Here is a 24,861-nt window from a genome sequence, read left to right as displayed (position 1 = left end):
AAAAGCCCCATTTGCTTTTTAACTGCAATTTAAATGTCCTCTTAGCAAAAGCTAAGTGACAAATTAAATGGGAAAAAGTCCACTTAAAAAAAAAAAGCCCTGTAATGCAAAACAACCTTTTATTGCTTCTCATGTGCCAAGAATAAATCATTATCCTTGTCAACCCTAAACCAAGCCATAATTGGCACAGCTACTGTTATCAAAGTGGGGCTGCTCTTGTGACAGCTTAATAAAGCTGAAACTGTTAAATTAAATCTCTGATGCTTTATCTGATGAGGGCAGTCAAGCAGAAAAATCTGTGAGACGAGTATCTGTGCTTGCTGGAGTGATGGAGCCCAACAACTTGTCAACACGTAGATTACAGGATCAGATATGTGGTGGGTTTTTTTTCCTGATTTCCAGTTTTCATTATCTCTTCCTAGTCTTATTCTTGCTTTAGGAATGGGGAAACATTACACAAGTCTTGTATTTCAAAACATATGTGTCCCAAAACATACATGTATTGATGCATTGGACATACATATAAACAAGGGAACGTTAACAAAAGTCAGGTGTAGATTTGGCATTACGTTGCTATCTAAGCAAAAATGGAGGTTCGTCACAATGATGGTCCTACTTAACTGAGGCCAGCATTAGACTGGAAACTAGCCTGCTTAAGATTTGTAGGTTTTGTTTGCCCTCATAGACTTGACTAAGATTTTAACTTTCCATCGTCCAAAATTACCATACTTTTCTCAAGTTTCGTAAGGAGTCCTGTTTACTGATTTCTTGAGATAGATATATAATCCATAGTGGTGTTCCCAAATTAGAAATCATCAGTGACTGCTAATTGATTACAACTGGGCACTGATTTCTCTTTCAAGTTCTTGCAGGACACTTTCATGTTTTGACTAGAGATGGGGGTATTTGTATATGAATATAAATATCCCCCCCCCACAGGTGCAGAAAACAAGGGTCTCATAATTCCGCTCACAATTCTGCCGCTGCCTCGAGCTCCGCGGTGCCTTCCTATAGCTTGGTTGCTGTCGATGGATTAACCACTCTGTGACCTGGCAGAGAGGCTTGTCATCCTGCCTTCTGCCAGGACTGAGTAATCCATCACAAGCAATGGAGTGATAGGAAGACACTGTGGAGCTCGCGGCAGTGGCGGAAATCGTGAGGCTGCAATTTCTGCGAATACCCTCATCTCATTTTCTGCGAATAACCACATCTCTAGTTTTGATATTCACTTCCATGTCATGCTGACTCCTTCCTTGCTGCCCTTCTTTTCTTTTCAGGAACAGTTTTATCAACTGAAGCAGTTGCAGAGAAAGGAGACAAGGGCGTGTGGGCACTACACTTCTCTCTTACTCTCTTATGTGTTTTAAATTGTGTTTAAGGCAGTAGTCTTTAGCACTATTGAACAAAGTCCTATTGTGTTTTTACACTCAGGTAATGTAACCGGTGTAAGTCTTGTTGAAGAATTGATGCTAGTTAAACATAAGTGTAGGGATTTGCTATTGTGTGTCAAGTCTGTGTAACTTGGCATAAAACCGCAAATGCCTACAATCAACTTCTCAAACTTTATCAATTCAATGAGATTTGTATCAATTGTGTTACGCCAGCAGCTGTAACTAATAGGTTTTTGGCAAGTGCATGTCTAATTGTATTGTACTATTACAATTCATTATGTTTTTAGTATAACCTTTAAATAAATCCTTTTGTGAGCCACCTTGGGCTCTTAAATTGATAGAAGAGCAGGATAGAAACAACATGAAAGGTGAAACGTGAGGAGACTTCGCACGAATGGAAAACATATTGTTATGGCCTTCTGAACTCAGCAAATGTCTGCTTTTGAGAAATAAGCTGTTACTGAGAATCTTAGAACTTTTTTTGTACCCATATCTGTCTTGAGAAGGCTATACTTATTCTAGGGTTTGGAAATCTGAGACCCTTAAGCCAGATTTGATCCTTTGCCTTTCTCATTTCCTTATGACATCCTTCTTTGGTGGCTTCTTAGCTTTTAAACAGGTTTTTCCTTGGTTTTTTATTACAGGTTGTAATAACTCTCTTAAGACTTAGAATTTCCATAGTGCAGTTATTTAAAGTTGTATGCATGGTAGGAACATGATTGTCTAATACAGCTGTAGCATGAGACACAGTGTTTAGTTAACATTGGTGTTCCAGTGTCTACATTATTTAGTAAGACAAACAGAGCTCTTACCAGATTATACCTAGAGATTTATATTGTTAAAAAAATATAATGTTTGAAATACCATTTAAGTGGCTTTTCAGACAAGCAACTATCTGAAAACGGTGGTCTCAGAAAGTAGCTTGAGCTTCGTAATGGTGAAAATTCCTGAATGAAAAAGAGCCTGAGGCATTGTTTGAAAGCATATGAGGCCAGAACATTGTTGAAGCTAAGCAACCCTGTATCTGGTCTGTGCTTGATTCAGGGTCTGTCTAAGAATCCTGTGTTCATCACCCTTGAATTTCATAAATTCATTATATCCTGAAAAGCAGGATACAAATATAATGAGTATTTATGATGCTCACAAATAATCTGTTCCAGCAGTAGTATGGGTTAGTAAAGATGTTTCTCTGACAGTTGGGTGCTATGGACCTTTTCTGATCCACCATGGATGGTTTTTTTTTTCATATTACCTTTTCCCCGTATAAATATTTGCAGATGTCTATTCCTGGCTTGTCTGAACTTGTTGCCGTAAGTATTTCCTGTCTGTGTATGATTTTTTTACAAAACTGAAGTACTCCCAGAAGTGCACAGAACCTACTCCTTGCTGACTAGATTAAAAAGTCAGAAACCCATTTCCTCTTTGCCAGGGTATCGCTGTCACTATTGAAATATGTTGTAAGTATTTTTAAAAGGTTGCATAGACACAATGCGATACAGGATAAATACTGTGTTTCTCCGATAATAAGACACTGTCTTATTATCTTTTGGGGGAAAGAAAAGGGCAGAGGGCTTATTTTTGGGGGAGGGCTTATTTTAATGACCCGTCATTAAAATAAGCCCTCCCCCAAAAATGCGATCTGAAGAGAAACCAGAGCATTTTCCCCCCGAAAGCTGGCGACAGCCGCACCAGCAGCGGCGGCGGCGGCGGCGGCTACTTGGGCTCGGCCAGGGAGGAGACGGAGGCTGGGGAAAGGCAGCGGCTGAGAAGAACTGGGCTTCTCCTTCCTGCTTTCCTGCTTGGCTCCTCTCGCTTTCTGGCTCTCTGCGAAGCCCTCACCACTGTGGAAGCGAAACGAGGAGGAAGGGGAGCCAAAAAGGCGGGCTTTGCCGGGAAGGGGGAAAACACAGCGAGCGAGCGTGCCTGCTCGGCTTGCAGGTGATGCTCCTCGCTATGCTGCCTTGGTCGCCTCCTCCCCTCCGCCTTGAAGCTTTTGTTCTCCTCCTCTCTGGTCCGGGGGCAGGAGCGCCCGCGGGGCGCCCGCGGGGCTCGTGCCTCTCTCTCCCTCCCTCGCGCGCCGGGCAGGGGAGTTCCAGGCGGAGGAGGAGCTTGCGCGGCTGTTGGCTCCCGGGATCCCGTTCGGCGCGCCCTGAGACGAAAGCACTGCCATGAAGGGCGAAGCTCTGCTTTCTCCCTACTGCATTCTGCTCTGCTGAAGGGATGTTTTTTCGCGCCCTCGGTAAGCTTACCCAGGGCGCGAGTAGGGCAACAGGGCTTATTTTCGGGGGAGGGCTTACTTTAGAGGAATCCTACAAATTAAGGGGAGGGCTTACTTTCGGGATAGGTCTTATTATCGGAGAAACACGGTAATTCGAAGACGTTTTTGCTGTAGCCTTCAGGTCTCTATCTAGTGCCAGTAGTATTATGAGAGGGACTCTCATAAGATTGAAATACCACGATTGATTTGGTAAGATTGAAATACCAAATATCTGCTTGGTTTGAGAAATAGTTTTTATTGTGCATCTTGACACAGCTGTGATTTTGAAGCACCATTGGTTGGCAATTAGAGCAACTGAGACAGAAATATAAATGCCTTCATTCTTCACTTAGAGGTTGAGAGCATAGATTGAATATTCATTCTGATTGTCATTTCATATTGCTGAATAGAACTATTGGCAAAGCTGAGTCTAAAATCAGGGACATGTTTCTATGACCTAGACCAGAGTCCCTTTTCTCCCTCAACATTGAGGACAAGTTTAAAATATAATTCCCTCTATGGAAGGAAAGCTTAAAGATACATTTTGGGCCATGTCCCTTTGTTACTTCCATCCCCTACCACCATGCACAGACTGTAGCTTGTGGAAGGACTGTAATTCCCCTTGCCATCAGTGCTGCAGGTAATCTATTGCATTAATCAGACAGCTAGTGTGAAAAACATGGGGAGTGATTATACTATCATACACAATACAATCAGCATGAAGCACTTGTCAAGACCAATACATCAAAGTTTAATTCTGTAATAGAATGAATTGGAGCAAAATACATAGTAAGCACTCCTGTGCTGCACAAACCACAATAAGAATCCCAGGGATAGGAGCATGTATTGTTGAGGTGTGGTGGCTGCATATGGGAATACAAACAAGCTCTCTTAGTGAAATTTGTTTTTGAAAATTTCCAGCTAGTTTGTGCAAGAAGGAATCTGCAGTGTGGTCTTTAGTTCTTTGAGTACAGAATGTTTCACTCTACATGAGGGCCCTGGTTTAATCAGATTATTTTCCAGTGGGACTTCATATTTACCTTTAGGTCTATTAGACCTCTCACTGTGTGGAAGTCTAGTAGAACTTGTTTTTGGAACTGGGAGGATTCCTTGGTGGGAAAGAAAGATTAGAGGTCTGGGTCTGTTGTGTTAATTGAACTTTCTACCTTAACTTTAATTTAAAGTATGATAATAAAATGCACATTATACTCGACATTCTAGCCATTTAAAAAATAATAATTTGCTGACTTCTAAAAAATCAGATTTTGGAACACTGCAGATGCAGCACTGCCAGTGCCGTAACCATGGTTAAGAGATCTCAAATTGGATACTCCCTCTCCATTTGTTTGTTTAAATTGAACCATAGTACATTATTATCATATTGGTTTCATTACAAATGTAACACTCTTGTCAACTGGTTTACAGCTGGTTTGCCAATCCTCATCATAGTTAATCTTAATGAACTTTACTACAAACCTAATACTGAACTATAGTTTTAAGACTGGCTGGAGAAAAGAACTGATAATTCCCCTGACATAGTGGCATAAAATGTCCTATTAACATAACCAGGAATTAATAACATTTTCTCAATATATGCTTCTTGGAATTAATGTGTAACTTAATATACGTTGTTTGAGTTCCTACTATGCAGTACTAATTTTTTGTGAGAACCTTGATGGAATGGCAGGTCATAAATTGTTCAGACCTGTTTTTTCTCAGGGAATATTAGCTAAATTTTACAAGGACTGAAATTTGCTATCAAAGAGATAGACATCCTGTGACAACCAAAAAATATTTTGTGGTCCAGACTTTTATTGGCAAAGGCTGGTTTTGTCAGGAACATAAAATGGAGTTGTAGCTCTTTTCAGAGAGATAACCATGTTAATCTGTTTTCAGTATGTATAAGAAAAATAAAAGTAAACACGCGTCCAACGAAAGGAGTTTTAATCCACGAAACCTCACACTGAAATTAATGTTACGTCACTAAAGTTGCCACAGCACTTTAGTTTTTGGATGATTTTTTGTTGTTGTTGGGTTGTGGGGAGGCTTTTGTTGTTATGTATCATGAAAGGAAGTTGGTAGATGAGGCGTACAGTTGAAGCAAAGCAGTTTTGATTCCCTTCAGCTAAAAATGTAGAAGCCCAAGATTTGCAAATGGGATAAAAATGCTTTCCATAGAGAAGGTTCTGTATACAATTTTATGCTTTATGCTTCAAGAAACGCTGAATCTGAGTGTAGAACCTAAATAGATTTGTAGAACTATGAATGGTTTTCTTAGCCTTTAGTATCAAGAAGCAGGGCAGGAAGTTAATGAGCAGCCCCTGCAACATTTGTTGAATATCCCTCTGCTGCTTCTGAGATTTCTCTTCTTCGCATTCAAGCAAGCATATTTATACAAATACAAGGGCAATAGACCTGTTCCTTGGTGCACAGGAAAAATGAAATCTGTTCTGAAAATTGTGTTTTGTATTTATTTTCCTGCATCCCTTCTCTTTTCTCTCTCTACCCTGAATTCCTGCAAGGTAAACTAACCTCTTGATACATAGAGGTTATGGTGGCTGTGCCCAGGCTGCAGAACCCGTTATCCTAACAAACCTGTCTAGTCGCTTTCTTCCTCAATTTGTTACCATCTTGTGTAGGATAGTAACAAAATATTATTTTTTTCTTAATTGTATATGTATTATTTTTTTAATTTCTGATCTTGCTTTGTTTTTTATTAGTGCTCTGTTTATTTTTTGAGTGCCATTTTAATCCAACCTTGCTCGCTGCCTTGGGAGTTCTTGGATAGAAAGGCAGGGTATAAATTGACTAAAATAGTCTCTTCTTTCACTGTAAATGAAGTTTCATCAATTTCATCAGATATGTAGGAAACATGTATTAACCTCAGAGGAGCAATTGCAAGTGTTACTCCTCTGTGGCTTATGCGATTGATACATACTGAGAAGAGAAGCATAAGGAAGAACTATTAGTGTAACTTAGGATTTTAATAAAGCCACCTTATATTTATTCGTTTCAGTGCTGACACAAGAGGCAAATTCAGTCTCTGATCTTCAGTCTCATTCTTTTTGCCCGGTGGATGATAAAACACTGCCATCTGACTGGTCTTTGCGATGCCTGCATTGGCACTTGAGGTTTTATCTGGCTATGCCACCTCTTATTGAGGGCAAGCGAATGATTGTGCAAGTGGAACTGACAATAGCTCACAAAGATGTGACACTTTTAATATTCTTTCCCTTGTGTGAAATTAATACCAAATTGCAGTCGCAGCATGATGCGTCCTCCAATTATCTTCAGGGAAATACAAAATTCGCATATTAGTTTATGAGGTGTGTTTGCTTCAGCATTCAGAACATTTCATAGTGGTGTGAGATGGTGTGGGATCTAGAAGTGTACCTGCAGAAAGCTTTTGTTTCCAAATTCCAGTCTGGGTCATATGTCTGTGATTCTACTTTTGGTATAATGAATGGGTGACTATATTAAAATGGAAGATAGCTTCAAGATAAAATTAATCATTTGGTTCTGACCATCGGAATAAAAATGATGATGACGATGATGATGTGCTGTCAAGTTAATTCTGACTAAGACCTTTTTCAGGGTTTTCCAAGTAGAGAATACTGTGGTTTCCCCTTCCCTTCTTCTGGAGGCACCGTAGGAATGTGCAGCTTGCCCAAGGCCACACAGGTTGGCTCTTCTCCTGGGAGGCACTACCAACATCTGGCTCCCCAGCCAGATACCTAAATCACTGAGCTATCCAGCCAGCTAACCATCTGAATGCAAGCTGCAAAAACACTCAAGAGAGCTGTGTACTTTTTTTTGTTCAGGTGATTGTTGTGCTTCAGAGCCACTGGTATATTCCCAGTTCAGCGACTGCTACAGGAGACAAAAAGGAAGAGCTAGAATCTGAGCTCAGATCCTACCAAACTCAGCTGCTCATTCTCTTCCTCTGTTGAGAGAGAGAAAAGTTGAGACTTTTAAGATCTTGACAGGGTGTGATTCCAGCTCCTACACCCTATCATTAGAGAAGACTGCAGAGACATTGGAGTTCAACACTCTTTGTTATTTCTTTGATCAGAAAGGGACAGATAGCAGCCCTCCAGTTTTTGGTAGCTTGTACCTTAGCCATTGCAGTGAATGGCAAGAAATGCTGGCACTACTAGTCTAGGGGCAAAATATTGCCAGCTCCTATCTTAGGTGAAAGGGAGATGGATTCATTTGGCTTTGTGTGGTACCCAACTGTGGCAATTACTGTCACTAGGTGCTCCCCAGTAAAAAACTCATTTTTTTTCAGATCAAATGAGGAAGAACTGGAGAGGACTATATTATTGGCAGATTTCAAAGACACTACTTTAGGCTCAGTATATCTCTTGAGATATTCAGTAATTTAGACATTGTTGAATTGCTTTGTTGAGCATTTTATCTCCATGACTTGTGCCTCAGCAATTCTCAAACTGGCATCGCAATGATTGTTGAAAAGCTTCTTGTAACCATAATGTGTATCTAGAAATTCAGGTGGTTTAATGCATCATGTCTTGAGGCAAGGACATTATCCAAGGCTACTCTGGTTCTCTGATAGCAGGTGATCTTAAGTAAGGTAAAGGTAAAGGTTCCCCCTGGCATTTAGTCCAGTCGTGTCCAACTCTAGGGCTTGGTGCTCATCTCCGTCTCCAAGCCATAGAGCCAGCGTTTGTCCAAAGACAGTTTCCGTGGTCACGTGGCCAGCGCGACTAGACACGGAATGCTGTTACCTTCCCACCAAGGTGGTACCTATTTATCTACTCACATTTTGACATGCGTTCGAACATCTAGGTTGGCAGGAGCTGGGACAAACGACAGGAGCTCACTCGGTTGCGTGGATTCGATCGTAGGACTGCTGGTTTTCTGACATTGCAGCCCAGAGGCTTCTGCGGTTTAGCCCACAGCGCCACCATGTCCCTCTTAAGTATTAAACCTCTAATGTGTTAATTGTTGTGTTGTAGAAAAGCACACGGTATACATTTTGCAAACTAAAGCATATAAGGAAGGCTATTTCAACTGGCCAGCTTGTCTTGTTTTGCTCAGACTATCTCCTAACAAGAGGCACTTCTAAACAGTTGAGAAAATACTACCTGCTTTGGGGGCTGAATTGCTTCTGGGAGGATCAACATAATATGGCAACCTTTTGTTGTGGAGTCACATTTGCATTCTTTGTTAGTCACGTTTGACTGCTGCATCTTCCTCTCCGAAAGGCTGTCATTCATTTTTAGCAGAATCTGCAGTTCTCTGAAGTGTGTAAAAACTCTTCCTTGATGAACAAATGAAGTGTTGCTAAATAGTACTTGTGGATGTCTTCACTGTGCTTGTCAAGAGTCTGCAACAGCAATGAGACAGCTGATTTTAAAAGTGATATCTTTATGTTTAAAAATGTTCTGTCTGCCCCTGATTTATTCATGCCTACCCCAGCATGCAGTGCCAGTGATGTAGTTCGTGCATTGGTTCAGAGTTAAATGTCAGCAGAAAATTAGATCTGTAAATTTTCACAAAGGGTATCTCACATATAATTGCAGGGATAATTAAGAAGCATATTTCTGTTCTGCAGAGAAAAAAAGCAAGCATTACAGCAGGGTGGGAATTTAGATTTGAGATTCTCTCTTTATGTGGCACAGGAAAGTAACCTAATTTGTACATGCTGGATAACTTCCATTTTGTAGAGAAAAGACCAAGGTAGATTAAATTTTGTGCTTTTTGTTGATAATTTTCTGAGTCTTGGAATTGTCTATACTTCCATAAACTCTATTTCTTTGCTTTTCAATTACTCTTTGCACCTTTCTGAGATCTCCCCAAAACTAACCTTTAAGGAGACATTGTAGTTTTGTCACACATCTTTTGTACAGTGTATTCATTTAGTTACAAAAGCAAATACAGTGATACTTCAGTTTACGAACTTAATTCTTATTGGAACGGCGTTCGTACATTGAAAAGTTCACTAAGTTGAGGCAAGATTTCCCATAGGAGTGCATTGAAAACCATTTAATCCTTCCAGGCTGTTTTTTGTTTATATGTCGAGGTGCTGTTTGTAAGTAGAGGCATTAGTTTCCATAGGAACTAATGCAGTGCTGATTAATCCGTACTCTACCACTAGGGGGGAAAATTTTTAATTTGTTCTTCTTTTGACCTAAGATGAACTTAGGTTAAAAAAAAAGGACAGAAAAGGTTTTTCTTTCGTATGTCGAGGCTCCGTTCGCAAGTCGAAGCAACATTTTGCAACCGGAGCTGTTTGTAACTCGAAACATTTGCAAGTGGAGACATTCGTAAGTTGAGGTACCACTGTAGGTGGTACATTTTGTTAAGTATTCATATTCTATTAAGCATTTAAAATTCAGTGATTATTTACACCTATATGTTGTCTGAATCACTTGGAATCAGATTTATTGCAAGTTTCACATTTGAAATCAGGGGGAGCACATGTTTCAGTTAGCATAGCAAGAATGTCTGCTTCTTGGCAAATCTTTGCTTGGTTGTACAGTTGTGGGTTTGTTGTGATAATTTATTCCCACCAAGATACCTACTTTTTTTGGGGGGGAGGGACAAATGAATATTTTGGTTAACTCCTGTCAAGACTATGAAACAGCATTATGCATGTACGTACAGCAGTTACAGAGCCTTCTCATACAGATTGCAGATTAGGTAACGAGGTTTTGCCGTACATTAGCACCAGTTTATAAACTTATATTTCCTGTGCTTTTCATACAATTTAAGGTGACTTTTTCTGCTGTGCTTTTGTGTCCCCAATAGGTGCTCTTTGGATGTGTATAGTCTTAAATCCCCATTGCAAAGCAGAACAAAAGGCCAGTTGGCTGAAACAACTGAAGAAATGGAACAGTGTTGATGTTTGCCCCTGGGAAGATGGGAACCATGGAAATGACCTGCCCAGTCTAACCAATGCTTTGCCTCAGGGTGCAAATGCAATCCAAGGTGAGTCCTCATTTAATTTGCTCCCTTTGATAGAGATCATAATAACATAGGCATTATCATCTTTGTTTGTTTTGGACTAATTTTTTATTGCCTCTGATTTTTCATGATGGTGCAACACATAGTCAGAAGGCACTAAAGCTACACTTGGTTGCTTGCATGCATGGCTGCTGAATGTGTCTTAACACATTTTGTGGTAATGAGCCACAACCTATTATGTTCTTCTATATCAGCCACCTTCTTTACCATGTTATAGGGAAAAATCCATGTGATAATCTTCAGATATCTGTGTTGGAAATCCTCCCCGGAAAACCCCAAAATTACTCTCCAAAATATTACTAATTTTTATGTGAGCCTGTTTCTTAATAGACACACCTTAGAAAATAATGGAGTAGGATTTGCTTTATCAAGGAATACTTAGCTGATCGGGACTCCTTGTCCACTTCTTTGAACATGGAACTCCTCAGATCAACATGCTTTGTCATTCTACCAGGAGCCAAGTTATATGAGAACTTTCAGTACATAATTCCCTGCTGCATGTTATTCTCAGATCTCATGGAAAGCTTCATTGCTTGCCAATTTTTCCATCTGTGTGACACTTCATGGCACCTAGCAGCCACTGCCCCATGATGTCAACACTCCTTCTGCTGAGCCCTAGAAAGTTAAACTTGCTACTAAAGAGGAGGTCTTTTCCTTCTGTTCAGAAATACACTGGAAGTTTCTGCAGTTGTCTAGCAAAGAAAAAAAAACCCACCCAAATAAGGTCTTTTACTGGACCACTAAAATATTGCAAACAGGAGATTTTCATTCCTGCTGCCAAAAGCTGCTTTCTATGATATATTAATGGTTTAATGAAGGTATCACCCACTCTCGTCTTTGGATTTTTAGCGTTCAGTTCCTTTAAAGGAGGTAGCAGTGTTAGTCTGTCACAGCAGGAACTACAAAGACTTAGGTGGGACATTTCAGGATTTTATTTGGCATAAGCTTTCCTGGACTGCAGCCCACTTCTTGAGATGCAAGTTGAACACTGTTTAATTCAGTGTTTAATTTTACAAAGCCATGTAATCAGGCATCAAATCTCTTCATTTCAGACTTTTTGTTGGCAAAAATCTTTGATTCCTTGGCTGTTCTCGCCAACCACCAAAATCTAAATTTCTTATGCTTTTATTTGATTGCCATTGTTTGAGTCTGTGTCAATATCACAAAATAAGTTTCAACCAGAGTAGGTCTGTTGAATCAGTGGAACTTTTTACATAGTTATTGATTCATCAAATCTGCACTGACTCATTGTGTCTACTCCAGTTGCAACTTATCCACTAGATTTGAGCCCATGAAATGTTTATCAATACCAGCCTTCTTTTAACTTAGTGTAGTGGAGACTGATGTATTTTTATAGAGAAATTAATAAATTGTGTAAGAGAAAGTCTCACTTCATTAGAATTTATGTACTAATGGGGTTATCAAGAGACATTAAAGTGGAGGTGGCTGAGGGAGTTGTGTGTTGTCATGTAATGGAATAAAAAGTGAAACTGTTTGAACTTGTGGACTGGACAGATTCATCAAATAGGTCTCACCGGACGGTGTTCACTCGAGCCATTGAGGCATGCGATCTCCACTGGCAGGACAGCCACTTACAGCATATTATCAGCAGTGACCTATATACCAACTACTGTTACCATGATGATGCTGAAAATTCGCTGTTTGACTCTCACGGGTGGCCCCTCTGGCATGGTAAGTGGCTCAACTGGAACGTCGTTTCCATACACTCAAAGCTTCCATCTGTTCCTGTGGCACTATTTTTTTTTTTTAGGTGTCAGGGAAAGGAATAAAAGGTCTGGCAATGACAACAAATAATCTCTTTCTTGTGTTAATAGATTCTTAAACGAAACTACAGTGGATAGACTCTTCCATAATGCCTTTTCCCTTTTCTCTGTTAGAACATGTACCTACAGCTTGTGCAAGGGTGGATGCACTAAGATCTCATGGCTACCCACGAGAAGCGCTGCGGCTAGCAATAGCTATTGTCAATACTCTAAGGAGGCAGCAACAGAAGCAGCAGGAAATGTTCCGGTTCCAGAAGAAAGGTGAATGGAGGCAATGGGCATAACAGAGGAAGGTTGGAATGGTGTCAAGTTAGGAACTGTTGGATAGCTCAGTGGTTTAGGTATCTGGCTGTGGAGCCACAGGTTGAGAGTTCAATTCCCCTATTGTGCCTCCTTGACAGGGGCTGGACTTGATGATCCGTACAGCTCCTTCCAGCTCTGCAGTTCTAAGAGGATGATTAAGCAAATGCTATTTGAAAATGTAGCACTGCAGATGTGGTGCACCATGACTGATTCTAGCTGGCATTTAAAAGTGGTTTGTTGCCAAGCTCTGCATTGGAATGAAACAGTTTGTCTTTACCAGTAAGCAAGGTAACTCAAAACAAAAAATCATGTTGATTTAGAGTTCTTATATCTCTTTGTTTCTTCTCTTTCCCTCTCCCTCCTTCCCTCCCTCTTTCGCCCATCTATATTCAAAGCAAGAAATTATTTAGGAATTTGTAAGCTGCTCCAAATATAAAATCATTTGACAAATGTGGCAAGACCACTAAAAATCATCATACAGTACATGAGCTTTTGTAGATAAAGTTGTGTTTTTATCCCCAAAGCCTTGTATATTGCATGATGATTTTTTTTAGTAGTCTATAAAGGTATCACCAATTTTTGCATTGGAAACAAATGTATCTTTAGATCCTTATCACAAATGTGGGATGGGTCGAGTGTCCCTGTTGAGTGTATCTTAGTGTTCAATCTAGGTATATTGTATAAACTGTGTAATGAATGCTGTGGTCAAATTTCTAATGTAGTGTGGAATGGAAGTTATTTAGTTGAAAGAAACTAAAAAATTGCTGTTGTACAAAAGCAAGTTTTTATGTATTACTAATTTTCTTCATGTGTTTCTCCTTTTTTAAGTGGTGGAATATGCCAAAATAAAAACAAAAATACAGTTTCTATGTATTCTATGTAGAAAATACATGTTCTGTGTAGAAAAATTGAAGTGCTAATACAAAATAAAAATGGAGTTAGAAGTACAGATGGAAAATACCAAAATAAAGTTAGGAACTACTAAGCTTCAATGCATTTGTTTGCAACTATGGCCTCTACACATTTTACATGTGCTTCAGATGCAGTCATCTCCCCCCTTCTTAAAAGCAAAGCAAAAAGCAAAGTGTGCTGTTTGAATACCACCCCAAAGAACTCAAAGCATTCTTTGGGCGATTTGCAGTTTAATTATACAAGCTACACATTGCCCCTCCCCATGAGCTGGGTACTCAATTTACCAACCTTGGAAGGATAGAAGGTTGAGTTAACCTCTAGCCAGTAATCTGAGCCCAAGATCTAACTCAAGGTCATAACTCAAGGTTCAAATCCCAGGTAGCCGGCTCAAGGTTGACTCAGCCTTCCATCCTTCCGAGGTCGGTAAAATGAGTACCCAGCTTGCTGGGGGGGCAATGTGTAGCCTGTATAATTTAAATTGTAAACCGCCCGGAGAGTGCTTGTAGCGCTATGGGGCGGTATATAAGTCCAATAAATAAATAAATATAAATAAATAAGCAGTCTTCACTGAAGTACTGCAGTTTAAGCATTGTGCCACAAGCTTCCCATTCAATGCTGAATGAAAAAAAATCCTTATAGGTTTTCCACTTTTAAGAAGCAAAACCTACAAAAGCAAAAAAAAATTGTTTTAGTATTTATTTTTATTTATTTAAAATATTTTACCCTGTCTTTCACCTTGAAAGGGACCCAAGGTGGCTTAGAACAATTAAAAACAATATTTAAAGTTGAAAACAATGATTTTGCAACAGTGGTTAACATCATTAAAAGACAAAATTACAACTGCAAACAATTAATAAAGAGACATCTTACATCATTAACAGGCAATATTAAGGCAAAGATCAATAAGTATAGATTTTTTTAAAGAAAATGTCACTCTGAGAAATGGAAAGTACAAAAATTGAAAACACAAGTAGTACCAAAAATCCAATCAAAGCAGTAACACATAGCAGTCTATCTAAAAATCACAGACAGGCAGCGAGCAGGCAAGACCTTTCTCTTTGGGCAAGCCTTCCCTCAGCAAAGATGGGGCCAATCTGGCCTCCTGTGGGAGGGAGTCCCAAAGTCTGGGGGAAGCAACAGAGAAGGCTCTTTCCTGTCTATTCCATCCCCTACTGACCCTAGCCCTATGTTGTATGTTTGTTGATAACATGCCTGCAGACATAAATGCTGCTAAATGTGTACAGTTTGTCCCCATGATTAGAAATCTTGCATATTCAAAATTCTAAAGTTTCCCAGTGCAGACAGGGGATGAAGCTAGTAGGGAAGTATCCAGTGGTAGACTCAGTGCTTGGAGTCCTGCTCCTTTTCTGTGCTTTATTCATTCTGTAGACAAACTGATACTAACCTGGACTAGTGTTGATTCTACAGAACATTAATGTCTATTTAATAAAGCTTTTCAAGCTTTTTCCTAATTTTAAAAAAATCAACAGATAAGGCATCTAGCACCTTAATGCAGAGATCGGCTGCTTCTGGCATTTCTGTCAAATCTGAGGTTAGAGAGCTTCTGTGTTGTAATACTCTGCATTAAAGGTTTTTCACTTCCAGCTGCTAAATTTCTTCCAGAAACAGCTGGAATTAATTTTTCTCTGTAAATAAAATGTTGTAAGTGAAGAAATTCTGCACGGGATGATTCTTCCAATTTGCTTTGGGGTTGTTTCTGCCTTATTTTGCTATTTTCTGTACCAATGTTTTGACTGATTTTGACTACATAACCTTGATGAAGACCTTGAGAGTGCTCTGCATTTGTGATACAGTGGAATAAATCCGTATTGGAATGGTGGCTGCAGGTCGAAAAGTCTGTAGGTCGAGTCTCCATTGACCTACAATGCATTGAAAACTGATTAATCCCATAACCGGCTGTTTTTGTTCTATTTTTGTTCCATTTTGGTTTTTTTCTGGTCTGTAGGTCGATTCTCTGGCTGCAAGTCGAATCTAAATTTTGTGGCCAGAGAAGTCTGTAACTCAAAAAGTCTGTAAGTTGAGCCGTCTGTAAGTCGAGGGTCCACTGTATATGCAGTGACGTTTGACAGGTTTACTTACATTGACTCTAAACTTCTTGCCAAAGTAATTTACAAAAAATAAATCAGACTTTTCTTTACTCCAAACCTTTAAGAGATAAACAAAGAGAAAATATTCTTTGGGGATAATGCTGTCATCTGAAAATACTTTGTGTCTGGCAGTTTATACAGTTGTACTTCACTCGTCTGTGCTCTGCAGAAATTGTGCTTAGTTGATGATTATTGGCAAGTAAAATACAGCATGGGAAAGTAAGTCTGTCCACAGATTTTTCTGTAGGCAAGAAACCTAGAAGAGCTGCTTGCTCCAAGGAGCTTCACCTGCAGAGCCCCTTGTCTTTGTTGCACTAACACTACTGCACTTCTGCATTCTGCTGCCTTCCCTGGGATGCCATATATGATGCTCTTCTGCTGGGAGAGTAGAGATTAAAAGGCCTTCTGGAGCAGTGATAGAAGAAGACCTTTTAGTTGGTACTGGCAGACACAAAATGCATAAAGTTTTGCATTCCAGTTCAGCCAAAGAGCCTTTTGCTGACAAGCAGGCCTTGGAAGTCCCCTCCCATTTTTCAATTGAAAAGATACTTTGAAGGATCTTCTGTGCCTTAATTTGGGGAGCACGGCAGTAGGCTTGGCCTTACTGGACACTTCAGTTGGTAGTGGACCCCCTTCTGTCCTGTGCGCCACAGCAGGTTCTCTTTTAGCAAACATGAACAACAAACTTCATCCGTAATCACAACAACCTGCTCCTTTAAAGATTGATTACTTTGCTTTTCGTGTTCTGCTGTCTGTCTTTTTGTCTGTCTGTTTCTAGTTTCACAGGATTAGCTTAGTTAAAATACTGCTTCTTGTTTTTCTTGAAGAGGAAGCTAAGTAGGTTTTTTTCTGTGCATGCCACAAACTTACTTCCTTTTATTAACTCTTCTGCTCTGACTAAAAGGCAGTTAGATAGCTTATTATGAGTGAGTAGGACAGGCAGCTTTGATCCATGTCTTAGCAGGGTAGGCAGTGAGAAGCTGCTTTATTCTTAAAGATGCTCAAAGTTCAGTTGACTCAGTGTTCCTCTTCATTTCTGAAAGGGGGAAAACTGATTACAGTTCATATTCTCTGCTCAACAAAGTAGTGTTCAATCAAGATGCTTCTGCTGTTGGCATTATTAACTCTTACTGCGTGAGAACCTGGTTCAGAACCTGTGGGTAATCTTGGAATTACTTTTGCCTTGGAAGTCTGGATTCAAATGAAGTAGAAACTGCCAGCCTCGGTTTATTTACCTAAAAAATCAGAGTGTTTAAGATGAATTTTTAACAGTGCAAAAATGGAAATACACATTGCATTTTAAGAGCAGTGTGTGGTTAGTAATGTTTTGTTTTCTTCTTTCCTGTTAAAGAACTTCTCCACAAAGGAGTCACTTCTATAACTAACTTGGAAGGCTGGGTTGGCCACCCACTGGATCCAATTGGTACCCTTTTTAGTAGCCTTATGGAAGCCTGTAGGGTAGATGATGAGAGCTTCCACGTGTTCTCTGACCTCTCAGGTAAAATTTGATCATAAGTCAAGTGTCTCTCTGTGTTTGTGTGATCATTTTAAAGCATGTTGAATTTTAACTTGGAGAACTAAGTCATGGTGGAACTAAAATATTTTCATGTTAAATATTCATTGAAATAAAGAAGCTGAAAATGCCGTGTGTTTTTGTGTATGTGCAAGCAGAGGTATGTTCAAATGTTGGTGATATTAGTCATATTAAGTCATGCTCAGCATTTGTACTGTTTCAAGAGTTTGAAACAGTAATCCAGTTATAATACTTAACCACAACCATAAAAAAGGTAGTTCAGTATGAATATATTGCAGATTTTAGGAGATGGCTGAAGCTAAGAGAGCAATTTTCCTACAGCTACCTTATAAAATCATGGCAGAGGCAGTATTTTAGCGTAATCTCTTCACCGTTATTCTGTATCAGCTCTCCATAGATACCATCAGGAGTGCAACTGGAAATACTGTTGATAACCCTTATTTCCTCTTTTGGATTGGGCAGTTTTTTATGTCCTGTTACTTGGCATACAGTTAATGCTATCAAAAATGTTCTGCTGTTATTATTGTGAAACTTTGTGGGAAACGTACAAATGACACAGGAGAAAATGCACAAATAAGGTGTGGAGCAATAGGTAGACTACCTGGAGTGGCTTGAAAGTGTTCCTTTTGTAATGTTCCAGAGAACATGGGCCAGTGCAAATCTCTGGAGTACTATCACCTGCCAGCTCACAAGTTCTTCGAAGAAGGGGAATCTTACTTAACTCTAGCTGTGGAAGTGGCATTGATAGGACTGGGGCAGCAACGGATAATGCCCGATGGCTTGTACGCACAGGAGAAAGTCTGTCGGAATGAGGAACAGCTAATTTCCAAGCTTCAGGAAATAGAACTGGATGACACACTGGTGAAGATTTTCCAAAAACAAGCAGTCTTCCTATTAGAAGGTAGTTGCCTATTGACAGTAACCTCTTTTTACAAACAATTTCTAATTAGGGGTGGGGAGGTGAAAAGACAGATGTTTCCATAAGAGTTGATAATTATCAGATTCTTAGGAATCTTAACACTTCTGTTTTACATACCTGTATAGGTTGATCATCTCCTAGTCTACCATACTTCAGTATTGCATTGCTTTAGAAATGCAGCATCTTCTCACATGTGATTTCAAATATTTGGGATTTCCTACTGTACTCTGGTCAGTTCAGGCTAACCTACACAGACATTGAATGCTGAATTGCATGTTTATAAATACTGTATACAATTTGCTGCCACTACTCCCACTTTCCAGTGAAACTTCTGAGGCCCCAGAAATTAAACTTTCTTGTGACCCTGACCTAATTAACATGACTTATTACAGAATTGTACATACCTGTATAGGGTGATGCAAAAGTGGCTTTATTCATAAACTTGCATGTGCAATACTGTCATTTTTGCCTAAGCTGGAAACTGTGTACTGATACTTGTGCCTGAACCTTTGCAAGAGGAAATCTGAAGTGCATCATCACATCATGGCTAGAATTGTAAATCATAAGTACTCAAACAAAACAAATGCAAAAGTATGCACATTTATTAACCTCTAGAGAGTAGGATTTTTTTTTAGACAGAGATGCTAGCAGCCAAGGTTTTTGTGACCTTTTCAAAACTATATCCAGAATTGGAGCTGGTTTGTACTGATTTTGCAGAGGCTAACTTTGGTGGGAAGGTAACAGCGTTCTGTGTCTAAGTCGCACTGGCCATGTGACCACGGAAGATTGTCTTCGGACAAAACGCTGGCTCTATGGCTTGGAAACGGGGATGAGCACCGCCCCCTAGAGTCGAACACGACTGGGCAAAAATTGTCAACGGGAACCTTTACCTTTACCTTTACTAACTTAAGTAGACCAACGTGGCCCAATCATCTTCTTTAGCAATCTTTTGCCTCGAGTCCCAGATTCATGTCTTTGAGAGTTATTCTTTGGTGATTGTACTCAAATAATCAATCTAAATATTTCCAACTTATAGTGAGCCTTCCTAGATTTTGGAAACAGTAGTCAGAAGTGGATTGCTAGTTCTTGTTTCTGTTGGAGCCATGCAACTTGCCTAAGGGCACATTGTTGGCAGAGCATGTAACCCTGTTGGCCACATGTGCTCTGGGTGATTTCAGCTGGGCCCTCTTCTAGGAGCATGCTGGTGATTCAAATTCTTGGCCCCTTGTTACTTCAACTCATAGAGTTATTGCCAGCTAACAGCTAAATACTGGCCCACATTTTGATGTTTTTATGAAACTGTGTTTTAGCAAATATGTACCTGCTGCTTGTATAGCTGTTTTAAGTTTAATTTTTCTGGTAGATTGTAATTATAATAATTTGAAAGAATTGGTTGCAAATTATTAATTGCAATATATTAATGATTAAAATAACACATTCCAAATTATTAAAATTATGGTAAATTATCTGCAAAATCTGCATTAAAATACCTATAAAATAACAGCAGCAGATAAATATTTGCTAAACCGTAATTCCATGAAATCATCCAAATGCAAAATATGTACATGTGAGTCTATTTAAGAGTAGAGGTATTTGAAATGTCACTGTTAATGAAAAACGTGGCTTTTCTTAGAGTGTTAAAAATAGGTTTTCTTTTGACATCAAGATGATGCTTCTTTTTAGCATCAGGGGATCATTAAAGAACAACTGCTTTCATTTTCTGTAGTGTAGTTTTACAGCTATGCTCCATCTCATCAGCTTTCTTGCACTAAAAAGGTGATGGGAAACATATGGTTTTACAGTCCAGGCAGCTTCTGTGATCCCTCCCTCACCTTCAGCTATGCTCATCCCAACTGCCATCCCACCAGATTTCAGAAGGGTCACTCCCTCCCCTAGACCTGCTTTTTAAGACTGCCTTAGTCTAGTTCCAATTATTGTTGAGTGGCTTTTCAGATTCTCCAAAATCTGATTAACAATAATGGCATTAGTGAGATTAACAGTTATAAAATCTTACAGAACATTTAGCATTTGCCTAAAATCCATTTTTGTGTAAAATTCACTTTGGAAGCTCATGATCCCCACATAAAAAAATAAAAATAAATAAAGATCAGGTATATAGGAAGGTGCCTTATACTGAATCAGACTGGGGCCCCATTTAACTCAGTCCACACTGACTAGCAGTGACTCTCTAAGGTTTCAGACATATGTCTTTGAGGTCTCCTCTGCACAAAACATTGCTGTGTACAAAACATGTTTTCTGACATCTTTCCCAGATGTCATATTTAAATAGTAAAACAAAATAAACTTCTTTAAAAATGGGGGTGGGGGTATGTTCAGTACAGCAGTGCTCCTTCAGTATTACAGCCCTAATATTGCATGGGGTCTCTATTGTAAATCTGCTGTCCCGGTGGTGGACACTTGTGGCTTTGCCAATGTCATTACTTCAGCTTCCATCAGCCCTAGCCAGCAGAACGAAGGGTAAGATACCATAGGAGCTGCTGTCCAACATCTAGAGGACCACCAGGAGTTCACCTCTGAGCTAGGCATTTCTTCAGTACCCCTGTGTGGAAAAACTTCACTTTCTAATAATCCAACTATTGAAGGCTCCTAAAGTTTTGACATTTTAAAACGGCTTGCTTTTAGATACTTTATAAAATTTAACAAATGTTACTTTAACTCTGGGGTGTTTCTTTTGAATCCAGCAAGAAAAGCTGTAGCCAAGCCATCTCATTTGCGCCAATAAGATATATTTATCACCACCATTTTCTTTTAGTACTGCACATTACTTAGAGGACCCTTCACCAGAGAGCTTATTTCTCTTCACTGTGAGTGCTTTCTTTTGCAAGGATTATTACAATATTTCTAGACAACTTTTAGTACATTTTGATTTCATGTATATTAAAACTGAAGTACTATTTATAAAGCTTTCTGTGTTTCTTTTTCCTTTTTTTCTCCATTCCCTTTCCCTCACAGCTGGGCCCTATAGCGGTCTAGGTGAAATCATCCATCGAGAGAGTGTTCCAATGCACACATTTGCCAAGTATCTTTTCACCTCTCTCCTACCTCATGATGCTGAACTAGCATACAAAACTGCACTGAGAGCTATGCGGTATGTGTTGTTAAAACTCATGTAGAAAGAAAGCACTAAACCGAGGCAACGGCGTGCATGAGGCCTTTTTCTGTACATGTAGTCCTTCTGAGGCAAAAAGGATGGGAACAGGGGGCAAGGCCTTGTTTTGTGTGTGTGGTGACACCCTCTTTTGTGGAACTCCCATTTCTAAAGGGGCTTGCCGGGTAAGCTCCGTAGACTTTTAGAAGACCAGCAGATGTCTTCTACTTTTAGGAAGATCTCTGTGGGGTATGATCCTGATAGAAGATGTATATTATACTTTTGTTTATCTGTGTGTTTGGAAATTTATATTTTAATTGGAAATATTTATGTTTAAATTGCAAAACTGGGAAACTGGCCATTGGGTAGGATATAATTTGAATAAAGGAATGAACAAGTAACAAAACCGCTTCAAGAAAAAAGGTGTTCTTTATTGTTTAACTGGAACAGAAGTTGACATCAGATTAATACCGTAGTGTTTTCATATGAGTATACATGCATAGGATGAGTTCACGTTAAAGTGTTCTTCCCTAACTCTTCTGATTACTACTAGAAAGCCTCTGAATTGAGTCAGTACTTAACATAGGTATGTATATATTCATATTTAAACCTTCTGACACAAACAGTTCACTGTTGTAACTTTAATCTTCCCCTACCCTCCAGTATACACAGTGAAATTCAGAGGCAACTCTGACTTCTATCCTTCTAAGAAGAATATTTGATGTGCTTGACAGCAATGGCCAGATCTGGATTTGTGATGCAGTAATAAATAACACTTCAAGAGTATTGCCTTTGTAGATTGGTCTCCTTTTCAAGTCTGTGCTGCAGTCTTGAAACTCAGAAATGTCTGGAAAACAATGACAACTTTCTCGTCCCTGCAGCTCTACGCATTCTGTGCTAAGGCCTCTGAAGTCCTCTGTTGTGTTTAATGTTGTTGGTAGTAAATCCCAGAACTGTAATCTGTTTGGTCTGTTTTGTAGGGCTGTTTAATCCTGAAGCCCTTTTTGTCTTTTCCTAGCTGTGTTTCTCTTTATGCGGTGTGGGGGAGGGGGTAAGCTTCATGTTGGATCTAAATGGCCACCTGGACCAGTCTAGTTCTTTTGTCTGCCTCACTACCAGCCATCCTTGAGCATGCCAGTATAGAAAATTGGAAATAAATGAGGTGTGTCATGGCATAAAAATAGCTGATTGTCACCCTGTGTTTTCAGTGCTAAGAAGCTAGGCCTGCCCCCAAGGGAGTATTGAGTCTAAACTGAGCTTGCTCCTTTGGGCAGATGCGAATTCAACCAGCGCAACTTACATATCACAAAAGAAGCTCCCTAGGAACATAGCCAACATACCAAAAGCTGGGGAGAGGGGGGAGGAAAGGCTCCATCTGGTTCACCTCAGCTGTGCCCTTCTCTGTGGTTTAGAGAATTATCTACCAGACCTGGGGCACCTGGCAATCAGAATGTCATCTTCATTATGGATCAGTGCTCTAAGAATTCAAGAACATATGCATTGGAATGCTTAGGGCTGAGTACTTGATCAGGCCACCCATGTTCTGTGCCAAGAAAAGCAAGAGGCTTTGCAGACCTGATACATTATGGAACTTAACCAAATGTTGTATAATTTCTCTTTATTTTGCATTATATGATCTGATATCTTAAAAAGTATTTCATATGCGAACTTGTACTTATGCATGTATTTAATCAGCTATCTGGTAGACTGGAGTTCTCCTCCACTCTGATATTTATGTAGAAGCTGGATATCTTCAAGAAGCAATGCCTACTCAGTTTTTCCAAAACCTCACAACCATATAAACTATAAACATGCCTTTAAAAACAAAAAACAAAAACAAACTTGAGATTTTCAGGAATAAAGATACTCTGTCCAAAACCACTTCCTGTGTTCCTCTGTGCTTTAGAATTGAACCATGTATGCAGCCTTGGGGATAGTTTAATTTACTTCATTGTCTCTGTGCATCTCCGATAATACAACTGCTCAGAGACCCTCTTTTAAACTTGATAGAACTAAAGATTTAGTTGAGACCTCAGCCCCTCTTCCCTATTGTGCAAGTCACACATAAGACTCCTACTAACCTGAAAGGACAATGCAAAGCTTTCACATGTAGTCACTTAGTAATAATACATTATAATCTCAGTCATGCACATAACAGTTCATACATATGAACTGTATGAACTACATATGAGACATCTTGAAGTTGTTTCTCATGATTATTCTGATACAATTAGATAAGATTGATGAAATAAGATTTGGGTTGAAGAGTATCCTTGGCCAGCCCAGGTTTATCTTGATGTCCAGATAATCACAGTAGTATAGAATTCACAGAGAATTCTGGGATGCAGCTTCCAGATAATGCATGGCTACCTGCAATTCAAGACTTCGATCCTGGCCCTAGCACTTAAAGGATCTCGGAGCTCACATTCTTGGACAGTATGCTGTTTCATTGGTAACTCCACCTGGAATCTCCTTGGGTCATTTCTGAAATGTCAGTGGCCGCAATTGATAGTAAAGCAGCGTATGTCATAGTAATTGTAACTAAGTAAGCAAGTGAGTAGTAAGGGCAACAAGGATGATCAAGAGATTAGAAACCAAGGCATATGAAGAAAGACTGGAAGAACTGGACATGTTTAGCCTTGAGAAAAGAAGACTTAGGGGAGATATGATAGCACTTTTCAAATACTTGAAAGGTTGCCAGACAGCAGAGGGGCAAGATCTGTTCTCAGTCATCCCAGAGTGCAGGACACGTACCAATGGGTTCAAGCTATAGGAAGCCAGATTTAGGCTGAATATCAGGAAAAAGTCTTAACTGTTAGAGCAGTACAGCCATTGAACCAATTACCTCAGGAGGTGGTGAGCACTCCAATGCTGGATGCATTCAGGAGAAAACTGGACAATCATTTGTCAGATTTGCTTTTTCTGGATCCTGCATTGAGCAGGGGGTTGGACTCGATGGCCTGATAGGCCCCTTCCAACTCAATTTGTTTGATGATACAAACAAACAACCCACGGGCCAGTAGTCCTGATGGAAAGAGCCAGCTTCAGCCCAACTGACATGTTGCTCGTATCCACTTGACAAAGAGAATCAAACTGTTTTTATTCTTTAAATGTAAAAAAATATTGACATAATTGAGTAGATCTAAAATTGTTCTTTTTAAAACAGAAGGAGAGCCAGGCACTTTCAGAGAGCCCAGAGGCCGATCCTTCATCAGATCCCCTTTGGGGGTTGCACCAAACCCAAAAGGCTAAACTGGAAACCTGAAAATAAAACAATGGTAAACATTGGTGCCTGCTATGTGTTTAAAATGTTTGGGGCCTGATTATCTAAGGCAGTGGTCCCCAACCTTGGGCCTCCAGATGTTCTTGGACTTCAAATCCCAGAAATCCTGGCCAGACGAGGTGGTGGTGAAGGCTTCTGGGAGTTGTAGTCCAAGAACATCTGGAGGCCCAAGGTTGGGGACCATTGATCTAAGGGATTACCTGTCTCTTTATGATCCTGTCTGGATATTAAGATCTCCAGGAGTGAGAATCTTGAGAAGAGCAGGGGCTGCAGA

At 39.7% G+C, this 24,861-nt stretch overlaps 1 protein-coding gene across 1 annotated transcript in view; it reads left to right on the top strand.

The window, feature by feature from the left end:
• ZSWIM6 (zinc finger SWIM-type containing 6) overlaps positions 1 to 24,861 on the top strand; it is a 126,693-nt gene that overhangs the window by 86,134 nt on the left and 15,698 nt on the right. The window contains exons 5-10 of the mRNA XM_072992716.2: positions 10,420 to 10,599; positions 12,151 to 12,327; positions 12,534 to 12,680; positions 17,094 to 17,240; positions 17,917 to 18,177; positions 21,169 to 21,304. Coding sequence (XP_072848817.2) covers positions 10,420 to 10,599; positions 12,151 to 12,327; positions 12,534 to 12,680; positions 17,094 to 17,240; positions 17,917 to 18,177; positions 21,169 to 21,304 — 1,048 coding nt within the window. The remainder of the gene's footprint in view (positions 1 to 10,419; positions 10,600 to 12,150; positions 12,328 to 12,533; positions 12,681 to 17,093; positions 17,241 to 17,916; positions 18,178 to 21,168; positions 21,305 to 24,861) is intronic.

Source organism: Pogona vitticeps, chromosome 2 (genome assembly GCF_051106095.1).
Source record: "Pogona vitticeps strain Pit_001003342236 chromosome 2, PviZW2.1, whole genome shotgun sequence".
In the NCBI taxonomy this organism is placed as follows: domain Eukaryota; kingdom Metazoa; phylum Chordata; class Lepidosauria; order Squamata; family Agamidae; genus Pogona; species Pogona vitticeps.
Note: the sequence above shows the minus strand (reverse complement) of the source record. Positions and strands in the feature narration are given on the sequence as shown.